General features: G+C 31.8%; 4 protein-coding genes across 4 annotated transcripts; 2 read left to right on the forward strand and 2 right to left on the reverse strand.

The window, feature by feature from the left end:
• Nucleotides 1-619: 619 nt before the first annotated feature.
• Nucleotides 620-3,301, forward strand: LOC131850935 (nuclear pore complex protein Nup107). Its single transcript, XM_059201352.1, has one exon. It carries the CDS (start codon nt 724-726, stop codon nt 3,256-3,258), a length of 2,535 nt encoding a protein of 844 aa, XP_059057335.1. The 5' UTR covers nt 620-723; the 3' UTR covers nt 3,259-3,301.
• On the reverse strand, nt 3,278-7,559 carry LOC131850936 (DDRGK domain-containing protein 1). The gene is made up of 6 exons (XM_059201353.1): nt 7,272-7,559; nt 6,766-6,858; nt 5,443-5,555; nt 4,835-4,966; nt 4,066-4,242; nt 3,278-3,635 (listed from the first exon to the last, which is right to left on the reverse strand). The coding sequence occupies exons 1-6, from the start codon at nt 7,363-7,365 to the stop codon at nt 3,375-3,377; spliced, it is 870 nt and encodes a 289-aa protein (XP_059057336.1). The 5' UTR covers nt 7,366-7,559; the 3' UTR covers nt 3,278-3,374.
• A 790-nt stretch (nt 7,560-8,349) lies between these two features.
• LOC131850937 (transmembrane emp24 domain-containing protein eca) lies at nt 8,350-11,949 on the forward strand. Its single transcript, XM_059201354.1, has 4 exons — nt 8,350-8,562; nt 8,642-8,865; nt 10,223-10,366; nt 11,629-11,949. Exons 1-4 carry the CDS (start codon nt 8,430-8,432, stop codon nt 11,776-11,778), a joined length of 651 nt encoding a protein of 216 aa, XP_059057337.1. The 5' UTR covers nt 8,350-8,429; the 3' UTR covers nt 11,779-11,949.
• Nucleotides 11,950-12,392: 443 nt separating this feature from the next.
• On the reverse strand, nt 12,393-13,084 carry LOC131850939 (UDP-N-acetylglucosamine transferase subunit ALG13 homolog). The gene has a single exon (XM_059201355.1). It carries the CDS (start codon nt 12,926-12,928, stop codon nt 12,410-12,412), a length of 519 nt encoding a protein of 172 aa, XP_059057338.1. The 5' UTR covers nt 12,929-13,084; the 3' UTR covers nt 12,393-12,409.
• Between the last annotated feature and the right edge of the window lie 4,387 nt (nt 13,085-17,471).

Genomic DNA, 17,471 nt, shown 5'->3' on the forward strand with positions numbered 1-17,471 from the left:
ATAAAGTTACTATTTCGGAAAGTGTTTATATTACTAATGCATGAAAAAGGCCAACTTTATAGATAAATGTAAGCAATATTCTTTCGCGCCTTTTTATAAAGATAACAAAAGAGTAGAAGTGCACTTTTAAAATTTTGTATATATATTTTTTTATTATTATTTTAATTGTATGAACATTTCGATCATTTGCCTTGAATGATATAGTAGAAAAGATGATGGTATTAGATATGTATAAAATAATAGAAAGCAAAACTGTTGTTATTAAAAGGTTGATGTTATTTTTCCTATATTCTATTAACTTGTGATGTATGTATTAACATATTCAGACATCACAAATTAACTATTTGTTAACTATTTGAGTTAAGACGTCTATTAGATACGTATTGACGATTGATAAATATAAATCCTTACAAAATATCCATCTCTCTCTAGGAGGCGATTGTTAATAATGTTTTTTTATTATTGATAATGGTGTGATGATCACGTCTGCGTTAGCGGTTTAAAGGGTTTAAACTGGTGGGGCACTAGTGAAGACAGGTCAATTAGCCATACCATGTGCTCCTGATAAAGATGAGGATAGAGAATTTTAGCTCCTTTGTGATTTTTTTTTGTTTGATGACAATTTTCTAAAATCTGAAGTTGGCAACACTGACTGTATCCCAACTGTATTTCTCTGTAATTTAATTTTGTTTTTATAATTAGAATCGGTAATTGCTATAGAATATGGCATTACATTTCGATAGAAGTCTTCTGTTATTAAATTCAACACAAAATACATCATTAAGAAATAAACGGACAAGACAATTATTACAGAGAGAAGACACTTTAAATTTGTCACCGATACTCAATGAAACATCGATATTCAAGAATTTAAATGATACAAGTTTGAGACAAGTTCTGGACGAGTCTTCAATATTAGTTAATTCGGGAAATGCCGGCGAAGGATTGAGTGAAGCATTCTTTGAAATTATACAAGCGAGTCGCTCGAGTGATGTATTGGACACATTGGCGAGGTTAGCTCAAGTTTGTTGTGATTCTCTAGAACTAGTAGAGCCTTGGAACCGGTACAATGTTCATAATTACTGGTTGGCTGAGGAGGCGAATACATGGAAATTGCTTCACTGTCTTTATGCAGATTCTATTGCGGAACATCCAGTGAACATTGAGAGCTTAATAACGGACCAAACATTATCGCAACAGACCCTTGTAGATGCATTATATCAAAGTGACGCGGAGATACGTTTGTTACAATTGCTTGTGGATTGGCTGGAAGCAACGGCTGCTTATCAAGAAGCTGCCACTAACACATCTGCACCTGTTATTGGGAATAATGTCCATTGGAGTAACACACTACATCAATTATTAGTTGGAACCAGTTTATTTAATAAAGAGAAAAATAAGGCAATGATAACCTCTATGGACCCAGATGCTCCAAGACGTCAAAAAAAATCAGTACACTCTGATGATCAGAAAGATGACAATGACCTTTGTAAGAGGATCTTTACTGAAGTGAGATGTGGAAAGTTTAAAGAGGCGGTTTCTCTATGTATAAATGCAGGTCAGGCATGGCGTGGAGCAGTACTACAAGGTTGGATATTGCTGCATTACTTGCCAAGAGATGACCCTAATGCACCATTAGAAATTATTGGTAACCCATCTAGAGATTTATGGAAATGGTGCGCATTGAATATAGCTAATAATACCACAGAAAATGTACACTATAGAGCTACCTTAGGAATATTATGTGGTCATCTTTCTAGCGCAATACCCGCTTGTCAGGGAAATTGGGAAGACTTACTATGGGCTCACTTGAGAGTACAAATTGAGGCAAGAGTTGATAGATTTTTACATGAACACCATATTACTGTTGATGCCAATACAACTACATCTGAGGTTATGGACCTTTTACAGTCTGAGCTTACAACTGAATTATTTTCCTTACAGCAACTTTTCAATGCTGTTAAAGCTTTAATGGATGGCAAAAAGGAGTCACATTATCAAACCTGCCAACGTTATTTAATGCTTGGCCAAATCAGAGCCATTATGCAGGATTCATTGGAATGGCTCGAAAGTGCTGAAGAAAGGTTCATAAGATTTTTGGCACATTTAATTTTAGTATTGAGACAAATGGGTAAAGATCCTCTACATGATGTTGGGGACAAAATTTTGGAGAAATATATAACCCAATTAATTGATAAGTTGACTGATGGGTCAATTGAATGTCCAGAACTTATTGCTTATTATACTTCTACTGTGCCAGTTGATAGACAGATTCTATTATATGCAGAATTGATGGATCACATCCAAAAAAGTGAATATAGGGAAGGTGTTGTCAGTGCAGGATTAAATGCAGGAATTGATGTTGCAGCTTCATCAAGGGTAGCAATAAAGAAGGCTATAATGGACATTCAACAAGGTTATGGGAACTTGGATTTAACATTCACACAAACTACAGCAGTTGAAAAAGATAAAACTTTGATCACTAAAGTGATATCTTCTCTTGAATGGCTGTCACTGATTCCCAATCAGTTTAAGGAATCTCTCTGGCTCAGCAATGCCATGATAAGGACATTTATATTCATTGGAAATACAGATGCTGCTTTAGATTGCATTGGTAGGGTCAATAAGATGTATCCCGACTTCATAAATAAGGCTGAAAAAACCTTTGCCGAGTTGAGAGAGCATTTATGCTTGAAATCATATCTGGATGCACTTGATAGTTTTGCAACTTGGTACAGACATTTTATAAGTGGCCAACCTAAAGATGTAGAGCCCTTACCACCAGATGCATCATTTTCTGATAAAGTGCATCATGAACAAAGATGTGCTCAAGTTCAACAGCAAAAGGAAAGATGGTCTAATGCATTATTGCATCAGTCAAGACATACAAAGAACCTTCTTTACAATGTATTACTGTTCCCTGCAGGATGGCTACAGGATGAGAATGAACGTGAAACATTTAAGAACTTTACTGAAGAAGAAATACAGGAGAGGAACAAACAACTTGAAACTTTAAGACGTCTTTGTATTCCAGAAGTTGTAATTCTAATCTTAAAAATTTTGCAGAGTAGTGATGATGTTGATAACCACAAGGAAGCATTAAGACTAAGTGATCTAATTGCTGCAGATGACAGGTGTCTGTTTGAAGTATTTACAAAGTCTAAACTCATTGAAGTTTTGGACAGAATCAAAGAATCATCACTTTTTTTACTGGAGAAAGGAATGGATATGTTTGGTTATGAAGTTAATGATGAATAAAAATGCTTTAAATATCTCATAAATAAATTTTGTATTAACATTGCTTTATTTTTTTTCACATTTACATTTATTTACACAGTAGACAAAGTAGTAACAACTTGGATATCTTACAATTATTATTGTACACTGACTGGGGTTAAATTGATTAATTCATTACTACTCTCTGCTAGTTCTGTGATCGACACCCTACCCCTTTGTTTTATGAATTTTGCAACATCCTCTAGTTCCTTTTGAGATATGTATATAAATTTACCCCTGTCATCTATTACACCAGTAAGTTCACCAGATGTCTGAAGATCGTTAATTCTATCAATAGCAGCTTGAGTTTTTAATTTGAAATGTGCTGCTAAATCTTCCAGCAACACAACTTTTTGAGCCTGAAAAAATATATTGACTAATTAATTTAAATTTCTTTTAGAAGTGACGACTTCAGATGTTATAAAAATAGTGCACTTTTAACATTAGTATATACAGACGTAGAAAAACAATACATCAAGTTTTTTTAATATGTAATATATATTTTTTTAATTCTCCAAATCCAGTTTAGAGTCAAAACCTTAATCATATACATATATGAATAAGGTTTTGACTCTGGTAACTATGTACCATGTAGACTACCTCTTCGTTGTCCCCCTACCGCATTGGTTTATCTATCATGTGCAAATTTACTGACAACTGTACTTCATTCTCATCCCATAATCCTTCACTGGACCTGCTATACACCGTAAGCATAAGCGGTTTCACAATCCATATTAATCCATTCAAAACTTTCGTAATAAAATCCAAAAGTTTATTCAATATACTTGCCTTGATGTAATCTACAAAATCACGCAGTAAACTCTCACTATCCTGCTCCTCATTCTCTTCGAAACCTTCACTGTCCACAGAGAAAGCAGCTTTTAGGGCTTCATATTCTTCTTGTTCGCGTTTTTTTCTTTCTTCTTCTGCTTTACGCTCCGATTCCTCGTGGAGTCGCTCTTCCTCCTACATTTTAAAATCATCATCGTATTTTTTAATATCGTTTGAATTTATTTGTTTCAATTTCGTATATTCAATAGTATCTAAGTCTAATTTTGAAATGCTACTTTTTTTTAGTAAAATCCATAGGTAGACTGTAAAAAGTAGTATATGCGGGGGCCTTAGTCTCACCTATTTTATTGTGCATTGTTGCAGTTTCTTTTCTTTCGGTTGTAGGGTGAGAAATTACAGGATTAGAGGTATGTCATAGGCCTCAGGAAAAACAATACATAAGCGTAGTAGCATGAGTGTCACATGACAATGTGACGTCCTTAGTTCTGTTCATGTAAATAGGCGACGGTTACCATTTACCATCAGGTCGGTTGTCAGTTTGTTTGCTATTTCAATCACATAAATAAAATCTGCTTGATAATTTTTAGCGTGTCTTGGCAGGGGTGTGGATCATTTATATGAATACTTTAGCTCTTCCCTTTACAGTACACTGATTAAATATATTAATCTAAAATGATAAAAAGAACAGAAACAATGTTAGTTAACTAGGTAGTACAGCTAAGTATATATGTGGCAATTGGTTTTTATTTAAACATAGGTTAATGACCTCTTTTTTCTCATCTGCTTTTCTACGTTCCTCTTCCAATTCTTCATCCTTCTTTTTTTTTATTTCTCGCATATGTTCTTCTGCTTCTCTTGCTTTCTTCTTTTCCAATTTTGCTTCGAGTTTTGCTCGTTTCTGTAAGGAAAAGTAACAGAAAAAGAATATGTATAAATTTCTAATGTACAAATGACATAAAAATTAATATAGATTTTATGTCACACAACAAATCAAAAGAAAAATCAACTCTGTGACAGTAGCTTGCCGAAAAGAGACAGCTTTTAGTGATAAGACTTATGTTTTTCAATTTTTTCTATTTAAGAAGATGGAGTTAATACTATCAAAATAATAATAATTAGAAACATTTAATTTCTGTTCTTTAAAAATTTAAGTTTAAAGGAAAAGTAAATAATTTTTTTATTCTATTTTCCTTTAAACTTAAATCTTGTTCTATTTATTTATTTAATTGAAATTTAAGCACTTTTGAATATCATACTCATTTGGAAGTTAGATGTTTAAGTTAAAAATTGTGAATACAAGCTACCAAATAGCAATAATTCATTAGAGTCAAAGTATTAAATACACAACCAACCGGTTGAATAACTAAATGTTACCTTGGCACCCATTTTGTCATCAAATTCAACCTTTTGAGTAGTATCTGGACCCTCTTCATGAGCATCTTCCTCCAGTGCTGGTTCCTCCTCCACAACTGCTTGGTTTCGTGCAGCTGAAAATAGATACATGGAGAATTTTACTACTAGGGTAAGTAAATTATTTAAGATAGTAAATTTTTCTTAAAAAATAATTGAACTCAAATAATGAAAATAAGTCTGGAATTAACAGGATTTTGTCAATCTAGAGGAAAAACATAGGATTACTTTACAGCCCCATTTCATGCTTTTTAAGAACAAACATATATCTTTGTTTTTGTTTCAATTGTAAGCACAGAATAAATCTTTGTTCATGTATATATACATATGAACTATTGTTTATAATAATTATTGATCTTTACATCTGTATAGAATATTCATTTTTATAAACAATATTTCTGCAATTTCATACAAACATTATCCCCTGTTGTAAGCAGTCTATATTTCCATAACCATCTCTAAGGTGCCATATATCTATATAACAAATTTGATCATATTTGATTCAGTAGTCTAGACTGTATAAACAAATTCTTCCTCTCACTTTATATTATAAGATGTACATCCTATTATCTGCAAAGGAGTTAATTATTGGACTATTATTGAAATATTATTGGACACTATAGTGTCTGTGAGAAGTTCTGTAATTGGTCTCACAGTCAATGGTACCATAATAATAGTACCATTCTCACTGGGCACAATGGGCACATACTATCCATCAATTGGGGCCCCTAATCTAGTCTAATCCCTATTCCATTATCAAACGATAACAGATAACTACTCTACTCTCGCCTGATAATCCTAGTAGTAGTGTAGTTTGCTTAAATGTAAAAATATTATACATTACTATTAAATGTAGTTTGCTTAAATGTAAGTAATTGCTTAAATTTGCAAATGCTTACTGACTATGGTCAATTTGTTCACTTTTGTTAATTTTTTAATAAATATCTAGCAAGAACTTGAATCCCTCATCACATAAGGACAAATTAAAATTATTTTTGCCTGGTTTGTTTTGAAGGTAGGACATCCCCATATACATCTCTAAAGAGTCATGTTCAAAAATGATTTTGTCTATTCTAACAAAATAGTGCTTTATTACTATAGTTATAAGGGCCCTATTATCCTAATGTGCCCAGGGCCTCTTAATAGGTGAACGGTAAGACCTTAATAGTACTCTCATGAAATATTTCATTAAGATCTCTCAATCATTTAGTGGTGATCCGATAATAAATTTACTTTATTATTACGGGTCACTAAGTACAGTAGAAATTATTACAAAATAAACCATACCATTAGCTCTCATCCGTGCTCTCTGATTTCTAACCGCTTGTACTCTCCCAGGGCCGCCATCTCTTTGAGCAACTGCCCTCGGCCTAGCTGCAGCTGTTCATAAAACAATATATAATAATAGTATTAACAATAATAATTACAATATGTCAATTACCATAGTCACATTCAACGGGCATAAAAAAAACATTTCAATTATTATATTATATTGTAAAGTTTCATCAGAATCCGTTCAGTAGCTTTTGCTTTTCACAAACTTTTGGGTTTATAATATTAGTAGGATTACTACAGATATTCTTATTAACTATAATTAAAATATAGATATGATACTGTTTTATGTTTGGATTGTTACTGATATTTTCATCGCTAGAGCGTTAATCAAAAATATAACACATTTAGAGTTGAACTCACAGCCTTTGGGGTGGAAATCGAATAGTAAATAACTAGGTAATGACGCTATTCAAGTGTATTTATCTGTATTCAAATGACGATCAATGTATTGTACTTACGTTGAGTTTTGACTTTTGAAGCTCTAGCGATGGCAATAAATAATACAATAATTACTACAGCGCTGATTATAGCTGCAATTATGAACGGGTCCATATTGATGAAATTTTATACCACTCAGTCAAAAGAAAACGTTTTGAACTATAACAGTATAAATAGTGACTTAATAATGTAGCTTCTGAATTAAGAAACTACTAAAATTAAGATCAAAAAGAGGTAGAAAAAATGAATTGTTATTTTGAGACATTTGTAGTAAACTTGAATCCAGTTAGGAATAGGGATGCCAATAGTTATCGATGTTAGTGGAATATAGATATTAAGGGCAAAATATTCTATAAATATTATGAGAAACAACATATAATATTAGGAAAAACAACACAATTACAAATTTTGTCTTCAGATTAACAGAAGAACAGCAAATATTTGTTTTAATCGCGTTGGCCAATCTTATTATTATTTTAGTTCATATCGATCCACAGAAATTCAAAATGGGTCACTAGTTTATAAATTACTGACCGGTAGTCGATATCAAAAAGAATTCTATGGAAAACTTGTGTATGTAATATTCCCAAAAGATGTGCACTTATTTTCTATTGTGGAAAATCTACGGACGTTAGTATTATTGAAATTGATTTTGATTTAAACATTTTTAAATGTATCGATTGTTACACACTTAGGACATCACTACTACATTGCCGTTTTGTGTATAAAGCGTGTATGGTATGACGTATACAATACTATGGCCCCAGATTATACAATTCTAAGGTTCACTTACATTATCTGTTACGTTCTTTCTGTATGCCACAGATCACGGCTATAAGTTTACATTTATTCACAAACTATATAGATATGTGTAAATTGTTTTGTAATATTTATACAGATTGCCATTTATGAGAACAGAACTAATAATATTATATAATATTGTTTTGAGATTTTTTTTACATATACGTATATATTATACATATTTTCTTATTTTATCTACGGTTAAGTAGATTGACGGCAGAATGAGATTGACTTTGATTCGATTAGGTGACGTGCCAGTAAACTGTCAGCCCATTATTAATACATGTTACTGTCAATGGATGAAACTGGTTGATGTTGGTTTTCCTAAATATTAATATAGAATTTTATTGTGCCGATTCCAAATTATTACTATAAATATGGAGTTTATTAAATTATCTTTTCTACCACTATTACTGTTAATAAACTTGACCTCAGCTTTATATTTCCATATAGCAGAAGGCGAAAGAAAATGTTTTATCGAAGAAATACCGGATGACACGACTGTTATTGGTAATTCAATAAAATTAAAATAAAATCAGCTAAAAGTGTGATTGAATTGTCTTTTAATGTAACTGATGGGTTTTTTCAGTAAATTATAAGGTGCAGTTGTACGATCCGCGGTCGGGCGGGTTCATGCCATCCACCCCTGGTATAGGCATGCACGTAGAAGTTCGTGACCCAAATGATCGTATTGTGTTGTCGCGGGTGTATTCTTCTGAAGGGATGATCTCATTCACCTCCACTATTCCCGGTGAACATGTTGTTTGCATGTACTCCAATAGCACATCTTGGTTTAGTGGTTCACAACTAAGAGTAAGTATTATGATATTTTACAATAATTTTATGGTTATAATGTTTATTTATCTAAATTATTGTTATTGTTCTTTTAAGTACTAAATGCTCATAATTATATAAGCCATGACATACTAACTGTGAAATTAATAACATTATTTAGGCCTCATCCTAAACTGTGGACTTAGAGTAGAATTCACACTACTTATGGAGTATGTAAAGATGTGAAGTAAATTTCGTATTGTTACAATTAGTACTTTTACAATGTGATTGTGACAGTGTAACAATTAGTATACAGCTGTGGATACAGATTGTTCAAACAGTTTTCATGTGTGTCAACAAAAGACTGAACATTGTGCCACATATGTATGTAATTTTGAAGTGTAGTTAGTATTTGTAATGAGGAAAAATAATAATAGATTATAAATCCTATTAATATATAAACTTGAGAAGTGACTTTTTCAAATATTTACAAAAATCAGTATTTGCATAAGAGTCACTTTTCACAATTACAAATTTTCAGCAAATTTTCCTACACATAGACTAATAAGGTGTGTAAATTATCAATACTCAATACTTAATATTTATTGCATTCCATAATATTACAATGAAAGATGTTTATAATTAGTTTTAGATCATTATGGACCCTGTTAGGGCACGCAAACATAAGATTATTATTATTATAACTAACTATAACATATAATTTAATATTATTTACATATCTTTACTTACATTTGTATTTCATTTAAAATAATAATTGAATTTATATGTATAATATAGAAATTGTTTTTTTTAGAATTAGTTTATCATAATATGCACTTATAAAAACTTCTACAGAATAAAAACATTTATTAATCAAACAGTAAAACAATTTCTTTGTATATTGAGAATAGCTTAATTTTTTACATTATCAGACAATTAATATAGTATAATAATACCCTACAATATGTTATTGTGAAATGTGTTTAGTCTTTCTACCCATATTGACAATTTATTTGGAATTAGATTTGTAGATTTATTTATTTATGTATTATATTAATACAAAATGTTGTCTCCCATTTCACCTACTGGACTTTTTTTAGATACATCTAAAAAAAGTCTCTCTTTAATAATAATAAACCAGGAAAAGTTGTGAAAATGAGACATACAATAATAATAATAAATATTATTTAGCCACAACCATTTACAGGTCTCAAATAATTTTCATAAACAATTTGTGTTTATATGAGCCTGGGAACTGAACTAGGCATGATTGACATCCATTCAGCATTTAGACACTATGGCACAACCAGACATTTACTTACATTAATAATATTCAGAGTGACTAATTACTAATTATATTGAGTCAGAATGTATAACTGTATTTATTTAATTATAGGTACATTTGGACATTCAAGTTGGGGAGCATGCTGTAGATTATGCCAATGTAGCACAGAAAGATAAACTGACAGAGCTGCAGTTGAGGATCAGGCAGCTGGTGGACCAGGTGCATCAGATCACCAAGGAACAGAGTTACCAAAGGGTACATTATTTTATATTATATTGATTGATATTAGAACAACTTCAGATAGTATGGCTAAGACAATTTGCTCACTGGCGAAGTGATGTAGTTATTAGTTTTAGGGTACAGTAGGAATGGCAGGACTAAATTTCTAAGAAATAAATAAAAATAGATTAGAACAACATTAGTTATCATAATAATTCTTTTTAATTAATATGTTTGTCTTGATGGTTTTGTGGTTCTCATGAAAGAACATGATGATATCGGAATTATTCATGTGGAATTTGGTTAAAAGCCAAATTAAACATGAATGATATTATAAGGCTGTGAAAATAAGGGTGATGGAGATAATATGGTAAGAAGTCTAAAAAGTTATTAGCAGGGGTACTTCAATCGTAGCTAATCACCAAAGCTAATTGTAGCTAGGCTTGCTTTGTAAGTGTAATTTCAGATGAAAGGTAAGGTATAAGTCAGGCAAATTGCAGGTATCAAATGATAATAGTCCATAATGGATGGGCCTATGTCTGTGTGTGTGTGGACAACCTGCAATTTACCTGCTATGCCTATTTAAGACCAGCTTCTCACAGCAAATCAATTCAAATAATACATTTAAGTATTTTACTATAAAGAATACTACATGTATTGTTGCCATCATGTTTGTGAGGAGAAATAAAGAAATCATATTATTATTATTATATTATAACAATGCTTTTTAAATCATGGTTAACACTTTCTATTATGTAGGATGTCATCTTATTTGGCATTTCAATTACATAAAAAAATATATTAATTGCTTCATGTAGTTTTAAAATATATTCAATTTAATAGTAAATGTGTATAATATCTAATATGAGATAACTTATATCTTGGCAATATATCATTTCTATTACGAGTTCATTCATAACTCTACTGTGAGTATTGTATAAATTCACAAACTAGATATTTTGGCATAGGCATTCCCACACATCCATGCCATCTAGTTTCAAACTAAGATGAGATTGTGTTATGAAAAAAAAAATAAGTATTTGTATCAGTTGTCTAGTAACAACTGATATAAGTACTTTTTTTATATTAATACATATGTAAGATACATAGAAAAGACTAAGACCAATTCTAATAATCATACTCATGAATACAAATGTTTGCACCATGCGATAATTAAACAGTAAACATAGAAAGTAAAGCAGTGTACCAAACCACTAGATCACCATGATAACAGTGAGGCCGTTATAAAGGTATATATAGATAGAGTGTAACATTAAATATGACCAATATTATTCCAGCATCGTGAGGAGCGCTTCAGGCAGACATCGGAGAGCACAAACCAGCGTGTACTCTGGTGGAGTTTGCTACAGACTGCTGTGTTAGTTGGCATCGGCTATTGGCAGATGACACATTTGAAGAGTTTCTTCGAGGCGAAAAAATTAGTTTAATATATTTATAATGTAAGGCTATTTGTGCTGTAATTCCTTCTCTCCCTCTTTGTTCTGTAAATTGTTCTCCTGTTTTTTTTTTTATTTTCTTATTTTATTCTGAGAGTTTGTGTAAATGATGTAATATTCCTGTTTTTTTTAAATTATCCTGTTTCATTCTGAGAGTTCGTGTAAATGATGTATATTTTTCCAATAAAATGAAATTATTGTATATAAGTTTAAATTTATTTAAATCCCTTCATAATGTATTTCTAATATAAATAGGTCCTAACTAATGGAATAATCAGAACAGGTGTTTTATGTTAACTCGTAGTTCACTACAGTCACATGAGATGGCAATTATACATATTAATTAATATTATAAATATGACTATTTTTAATTACATACAACAGGACTGTGTGGAGGTCGACCTGACACAGTATATTCTTAGCAATGATCATGATTACTATGTCAGGTAATTTCCCCATTATTAACAATCACCTTCTTCCTATTTTTACATGAATTAAACATATAAATTAATCTGAATAAAATTTGTTTACCCTACAATATTTATTTTCTTATCGATTGTTCTAAAATAGTGAGTAACAGAAATGTGGGTATAAAATAAATTCAATTTAAAAAAATAATAATTTAATCTATGTTTTGTTTAACTCTAAGCGCATCATCCAAGAATTTTATAAACAGAGATGTATCAGGCTTAGGAAATGGTGTCAATAATGTAAAATCCACCATTTGCAATGTACTTTCCAGTGTGTCACATGTACAGTAATACAAGTGGCCATCAATCTGAAGCTGCTCTGCCAGTTCTAGCTGGTGATTATCCATTAGGTCTTCGTTAATTACAACTAATAGTGGTTTGTTGGCTTCCAGAGCTTCCAAACAGCTTCCAGCACCAGCATGACTTATAACAAGGTCAGCATTTTGCATATCATCCTGAATAGAGTCCTTAAACCGATATACGTCAATTATAACCCCATTTCTCTCGTATTTACCTATTTCAAAATCACTGTTACCAATCTGAAATGTGATTTCCTTGCAGCCAATCTGCTTCAGAGCGTCGATTGTGGACGGTTTAAAGATAGATTTTACAAGTAAATCGAATCGAGTTGTGCCTACAGTTATAAAACATTTTGTGTACTGTTTTACCATTTCGAATCTATTATTTTACTTAAACAAATAAATGATTAAAGAGATTTATTTTATTTATTACACTGAGATGGCGATGGTCTCATATTAAACATTTATACAATACAAATTTATTTTTTACTAAAGAAAACACAAAATAATAAATAAATTAAAAACAAATAGTGCCACACAAAAAATGTGTTCCCGACAACACAATTGTTATAGATGACTGACACGTGGAATGACAAATAGTGTCAAGATATTTTCGTTCGGAAAATGAATTAAATCGTAGTGTAAAAATATACTACTGAAGAGAATGACTGTACGAATCCTTTTTTTCCTGAGATAGGAAAATCCTAATAAAAAAAAAGTGTAAACTTATTCATTTGTAATTTACAGTGTTTTTAGGGGTGCTAATGTAATGATGTACTCGCCTATGCTAAAGGTATTCCCTGTCAGGGCATTAGTCAATGATGATTGGTATTAAGATGAAGTCCAAAGTTAAACAGTTACCAAAGGGATCGATCTTACATGGTTAGCAATAGGACCAAACTTGGCTAACCATCCCTTCCCCCCAAAAGAAAGAAATAACACACAAAAATACACAAATAAGAATATATGTATGTAAAAATTCGTAATGGTCAGACAGGATTTGGCTTTTAGCCGCTTCATAAGTCCTTCCACGGGTTTAGAATGCTTCGGTATTCGTCCCCATTTACGTTAGAAGCTGTCAGGTCAGCTACGGCCAGCATTATAGTAGTTAGAAAAATAAACATTTCGCCAGATTAGATAATATCTTTTAAAAGTATGCCTATGTCTTATTCTGATGTATACAAACTATATTATTGGAAAGTTATTAAAAATCGGTCCGTCCGTAGTTTTCTTTTGGTGAAAGGGCAACAAATATCCATGCATACATTCATATAATATTTCAGGTTAAGCAGAGCCTATATATAATCTACGGCAAGATATAGCTGAGGTTAAATTGCCTAATATAAATAACTAAGTAGTACTAATAACTTTAAGTAGCCGCTTATAGTAATGTCTTATTAGATACTTCTACATTTATCTTACCCATTAACTAACTGACCCGTCCTTGCGCTAATTTGTGAGTGTTACAAGGTTTCTTCATTAGATATTAATAAGTTCAAACTATATTTAGGCTACAATATATGTCTAAGTATGTATGGAACATACATTGTAGTGCAGTGTAGAGCACTACGTAAGTATACTTGAGTTATGAACTGCACCACGACAGCGCGGATCAGTGCGGTTCCTCTGAAACCGCACAGATCCGCGCTGTCGTGGCTTTCTTCCGCATACACTTATTCAAATTTAAAAAATCATTTATTCATGTAGGCCAAAAAACTTGACATTTATAAGGGGGTACACCCGCTTATGAATGTCAAGTTTTTTATATTAATAATTATTTTCTACCGCGCAGTTCAGTATACAGATTCAATTGACAATAACTGGCAAAAAACTCAACTGAATTTAATTTTTTTTAAAAGCCATTTTATTTACATTTTATGCTTATATTGGCGTCTATGTCTCGAATGACTTGACAGAGTAGTCGTTGTTTTCATAATACTATCTTATGATAGGTATGATCTGGTGATAGAGCTCGCAATTTATCACCATCTGATACGGTTTTTGGCTGCATGAGAACATTTTACAATGGTCCGCGGGTGGCCAACAATCGATTCATTCAAGTAATCGTTTAGTGAGAAAATTAGGCATTGCTCAGTAAATATGATTTAACAGATGATTTGAATTTATTTAGAGGTATATCCTTTGGTATTCTATTATAAAAATTTTATACCCATTTGACAATGGGTATTAATATTTTATGAGTAAAAGACCTATTGTCTTTTTATATACGATACTTGGGACAGCAAGCATTTCTTTAAATTTAGTATTAATTTTATAAATATGGCTGTTTTTTGGAAATAAGTGAAGATTTTTGTGTACATATAGAATATTTGAGTATATAAATTGAGAGGAAACGATGATAATATTTGCCTCTTTCAATTTCTCTCCTGAGTCACGACTCATACATCAGTAGATTGGTTAAATAACAATACAAATAGAATGTAGTTATAATACACATATATGTATATACAAGTACAATATTACTTAATACCAGATGTACACGCGACTTCGTCCGCGTGGAATTTATCTTTATTTTTTTAAATAAATGATGTTTCCTGATATAAAAGAAGCCTAAGTTACTCCTTATTACATCAGCTACCTGGCAAAAAAGTCCCGTCAAAATCGGTCCAGCCATTTCAGAGATTAGGTGGAACAAACAGACAGACAGACAAAAATTGTAAAAAATGGTATTTTGTTGTATGTACTGTTTTTATATTCATATGCATGTAGTAAAAAACGGTTATTGCAATATTACAAACAGACACTCAGATAGATTGACGTTCAACCAAAATACAGCTTACTAAGCAAGCTGTTTGGCGACTGAAATGAGTGAGATTAAAGTGCCTATCTTTGTTAAAGAAATAGGTATGGAGAAAGATGATGTATTAATGGGCAATAGAGACCCCATTGGTAGCAATGTACTGTCATTTTGACTTCCAACTGATCTTGGAAACAATTGTGGTAATTTCCCACAATATTCTAACTGACCTGACATGACATGAGGCTCAATCTACCTCTACTGGTGCCCCGCTAGCATATACCATTAACGATGGTGCAACATTATTTATTATTCATTAAAAATGTATTGCGTTTATTATGATGTCGACAAGTAACAATGTCTCTGACTACCCCATCCGGGACTATGGCCGTTATGGTATCTACATAACGATGATTTTATATGATGATGATATTATATGAGTATAATATAATATCAAATAATAATATCTCTGGATAAATCACGCAGCGCCATCTAGTCCCAAACTAAGCAGATATCGTGTTATGGGTACTAGACAACTGATATAAATTGATAGATACTTTTTTTTCCAAATACATACAAAACATACATAGAGAACACCTAGACCGATAGAAACAATCATAAAACTGTTGGTATTGTGCGCGGAATCGAACCTGCGACCATCGGAATTAAAGCATTGTGTTAAATCGCTAGACCATCGAGGCCATCAAGATGGATGTTTGTTAGTCTTTCACGCAAAAATTATTAAACGGATTTTGATGAAACTTTAAATCAGAATAATACATACGAGGGCTATAAATTTCACACGTGTGAAACCACTGGCACAGCTAGTATTCAATAAATTCGTCAGCAATTTTTGAGGAGGTGACGCATAAGTTACTTCTGTTGATGAAATCACACCTACAGGGTGCACGTAGCTTGGTATTGTTCTGTCGTAATTAACGTACATTATTTAGCGCTTCTGACCTTTAGGTAACACTCTCCTGTAATATACAGGGTGTACTTATTTTATTTGTACACTAATGTAAACAAAATAAATCATAAACTTATAGTAATTCATCTTAAATATTTTACTACTAAACTCATACTTATATACATATGAAACAACCGCAGTTTTACCGGCATGAAAATAGTGTATGTGTTATATCGATGTAGCGAACTCCTTGATAAGTTTTTATATTATTTTTAAATTTTATAATAATATTCTTTGACATATTATTTTTGTTACTTTCTATTATATATCGCTGTCATACTAGTCGCATTTTATTTAATTTCCGTATTTTCCTCATTAAAACCCTCAGCACCTCTCACTCATCAGGCACATTTGATACCTCCGCTTCAATCGATATATAAGCTATATTACTGTAAAGTTTCATTAAAATCTGTTAATTAGCTTTTATGTGAAAGAGTAACAAACAACCATCCATACATCTATACATGCTTATCACAAAATGTAGCGTTTATAATATTAGAAGTGTAAGATGGGATAATATACCTGCTACCTTCTTAGCTCTATATTCTGCTTAAAATACACCATTATAATTACTTATTCCAATCCTATAAGTAGTAGACATATAGAAATAATTAGTATTCTGAATTTAAATAACTTTATAATACACTAGCTACCTGCCCTGGCTTCGCACGGGTGTACATGTATTATACATATAAACCTTCCTCTTTATCTATTGATAAACAGTATTCAAATGCGTTGCGTATCTTAAAAGATGCGAACAAACAGTGGAAGCGACTTCATTTTATACTATGTATGTATAGTCGTATTTACAGCGGCCCATTAGTGGTAATTTTTACCTGGATTTTTCCTACCTACTAACCTTTCAAACAGTGTAAGAATCTCTCTAATCACAACAGTGATTCCTGAATTTACTTTCCTAAATATTACGCTCTCTTTCTCTCTCTACAATGCGAGAGTAGGATAGTGTATTTAATGGAATTCATTTTGATTAATTATAATATTTAATTAAATGCCCATATTGCGCATCTCTGCCTGATTGCACTTTGTCTATGTGCAATGCATGCACGCAATTTGATAAATAGGTCCCTCTCAGTCGGTAATTATTAAATTTTTATTTAGTACTAGCTGTTACCGCGACATCGTCCGCGTGGAATTTAACTTTGTTTTTCTAAATTAAAAGAGATTTT

This window comes from Achroia grisella, unplaced genomic scaffold (assembly GCF_030625045.1).
Source record: "Achroia grisella isolate CSIRO2021 unplaced genomic scaffold, CSIRO_AGI_Agris_v1 utg780, whole genome shotgun sequence".
NCBI classification, from domain to species: Eukaryota; Metazoa; Arthropoda; class Insecta; order Lepidoptera; family Pyralidae; genus Achroia; species Achroia grisella.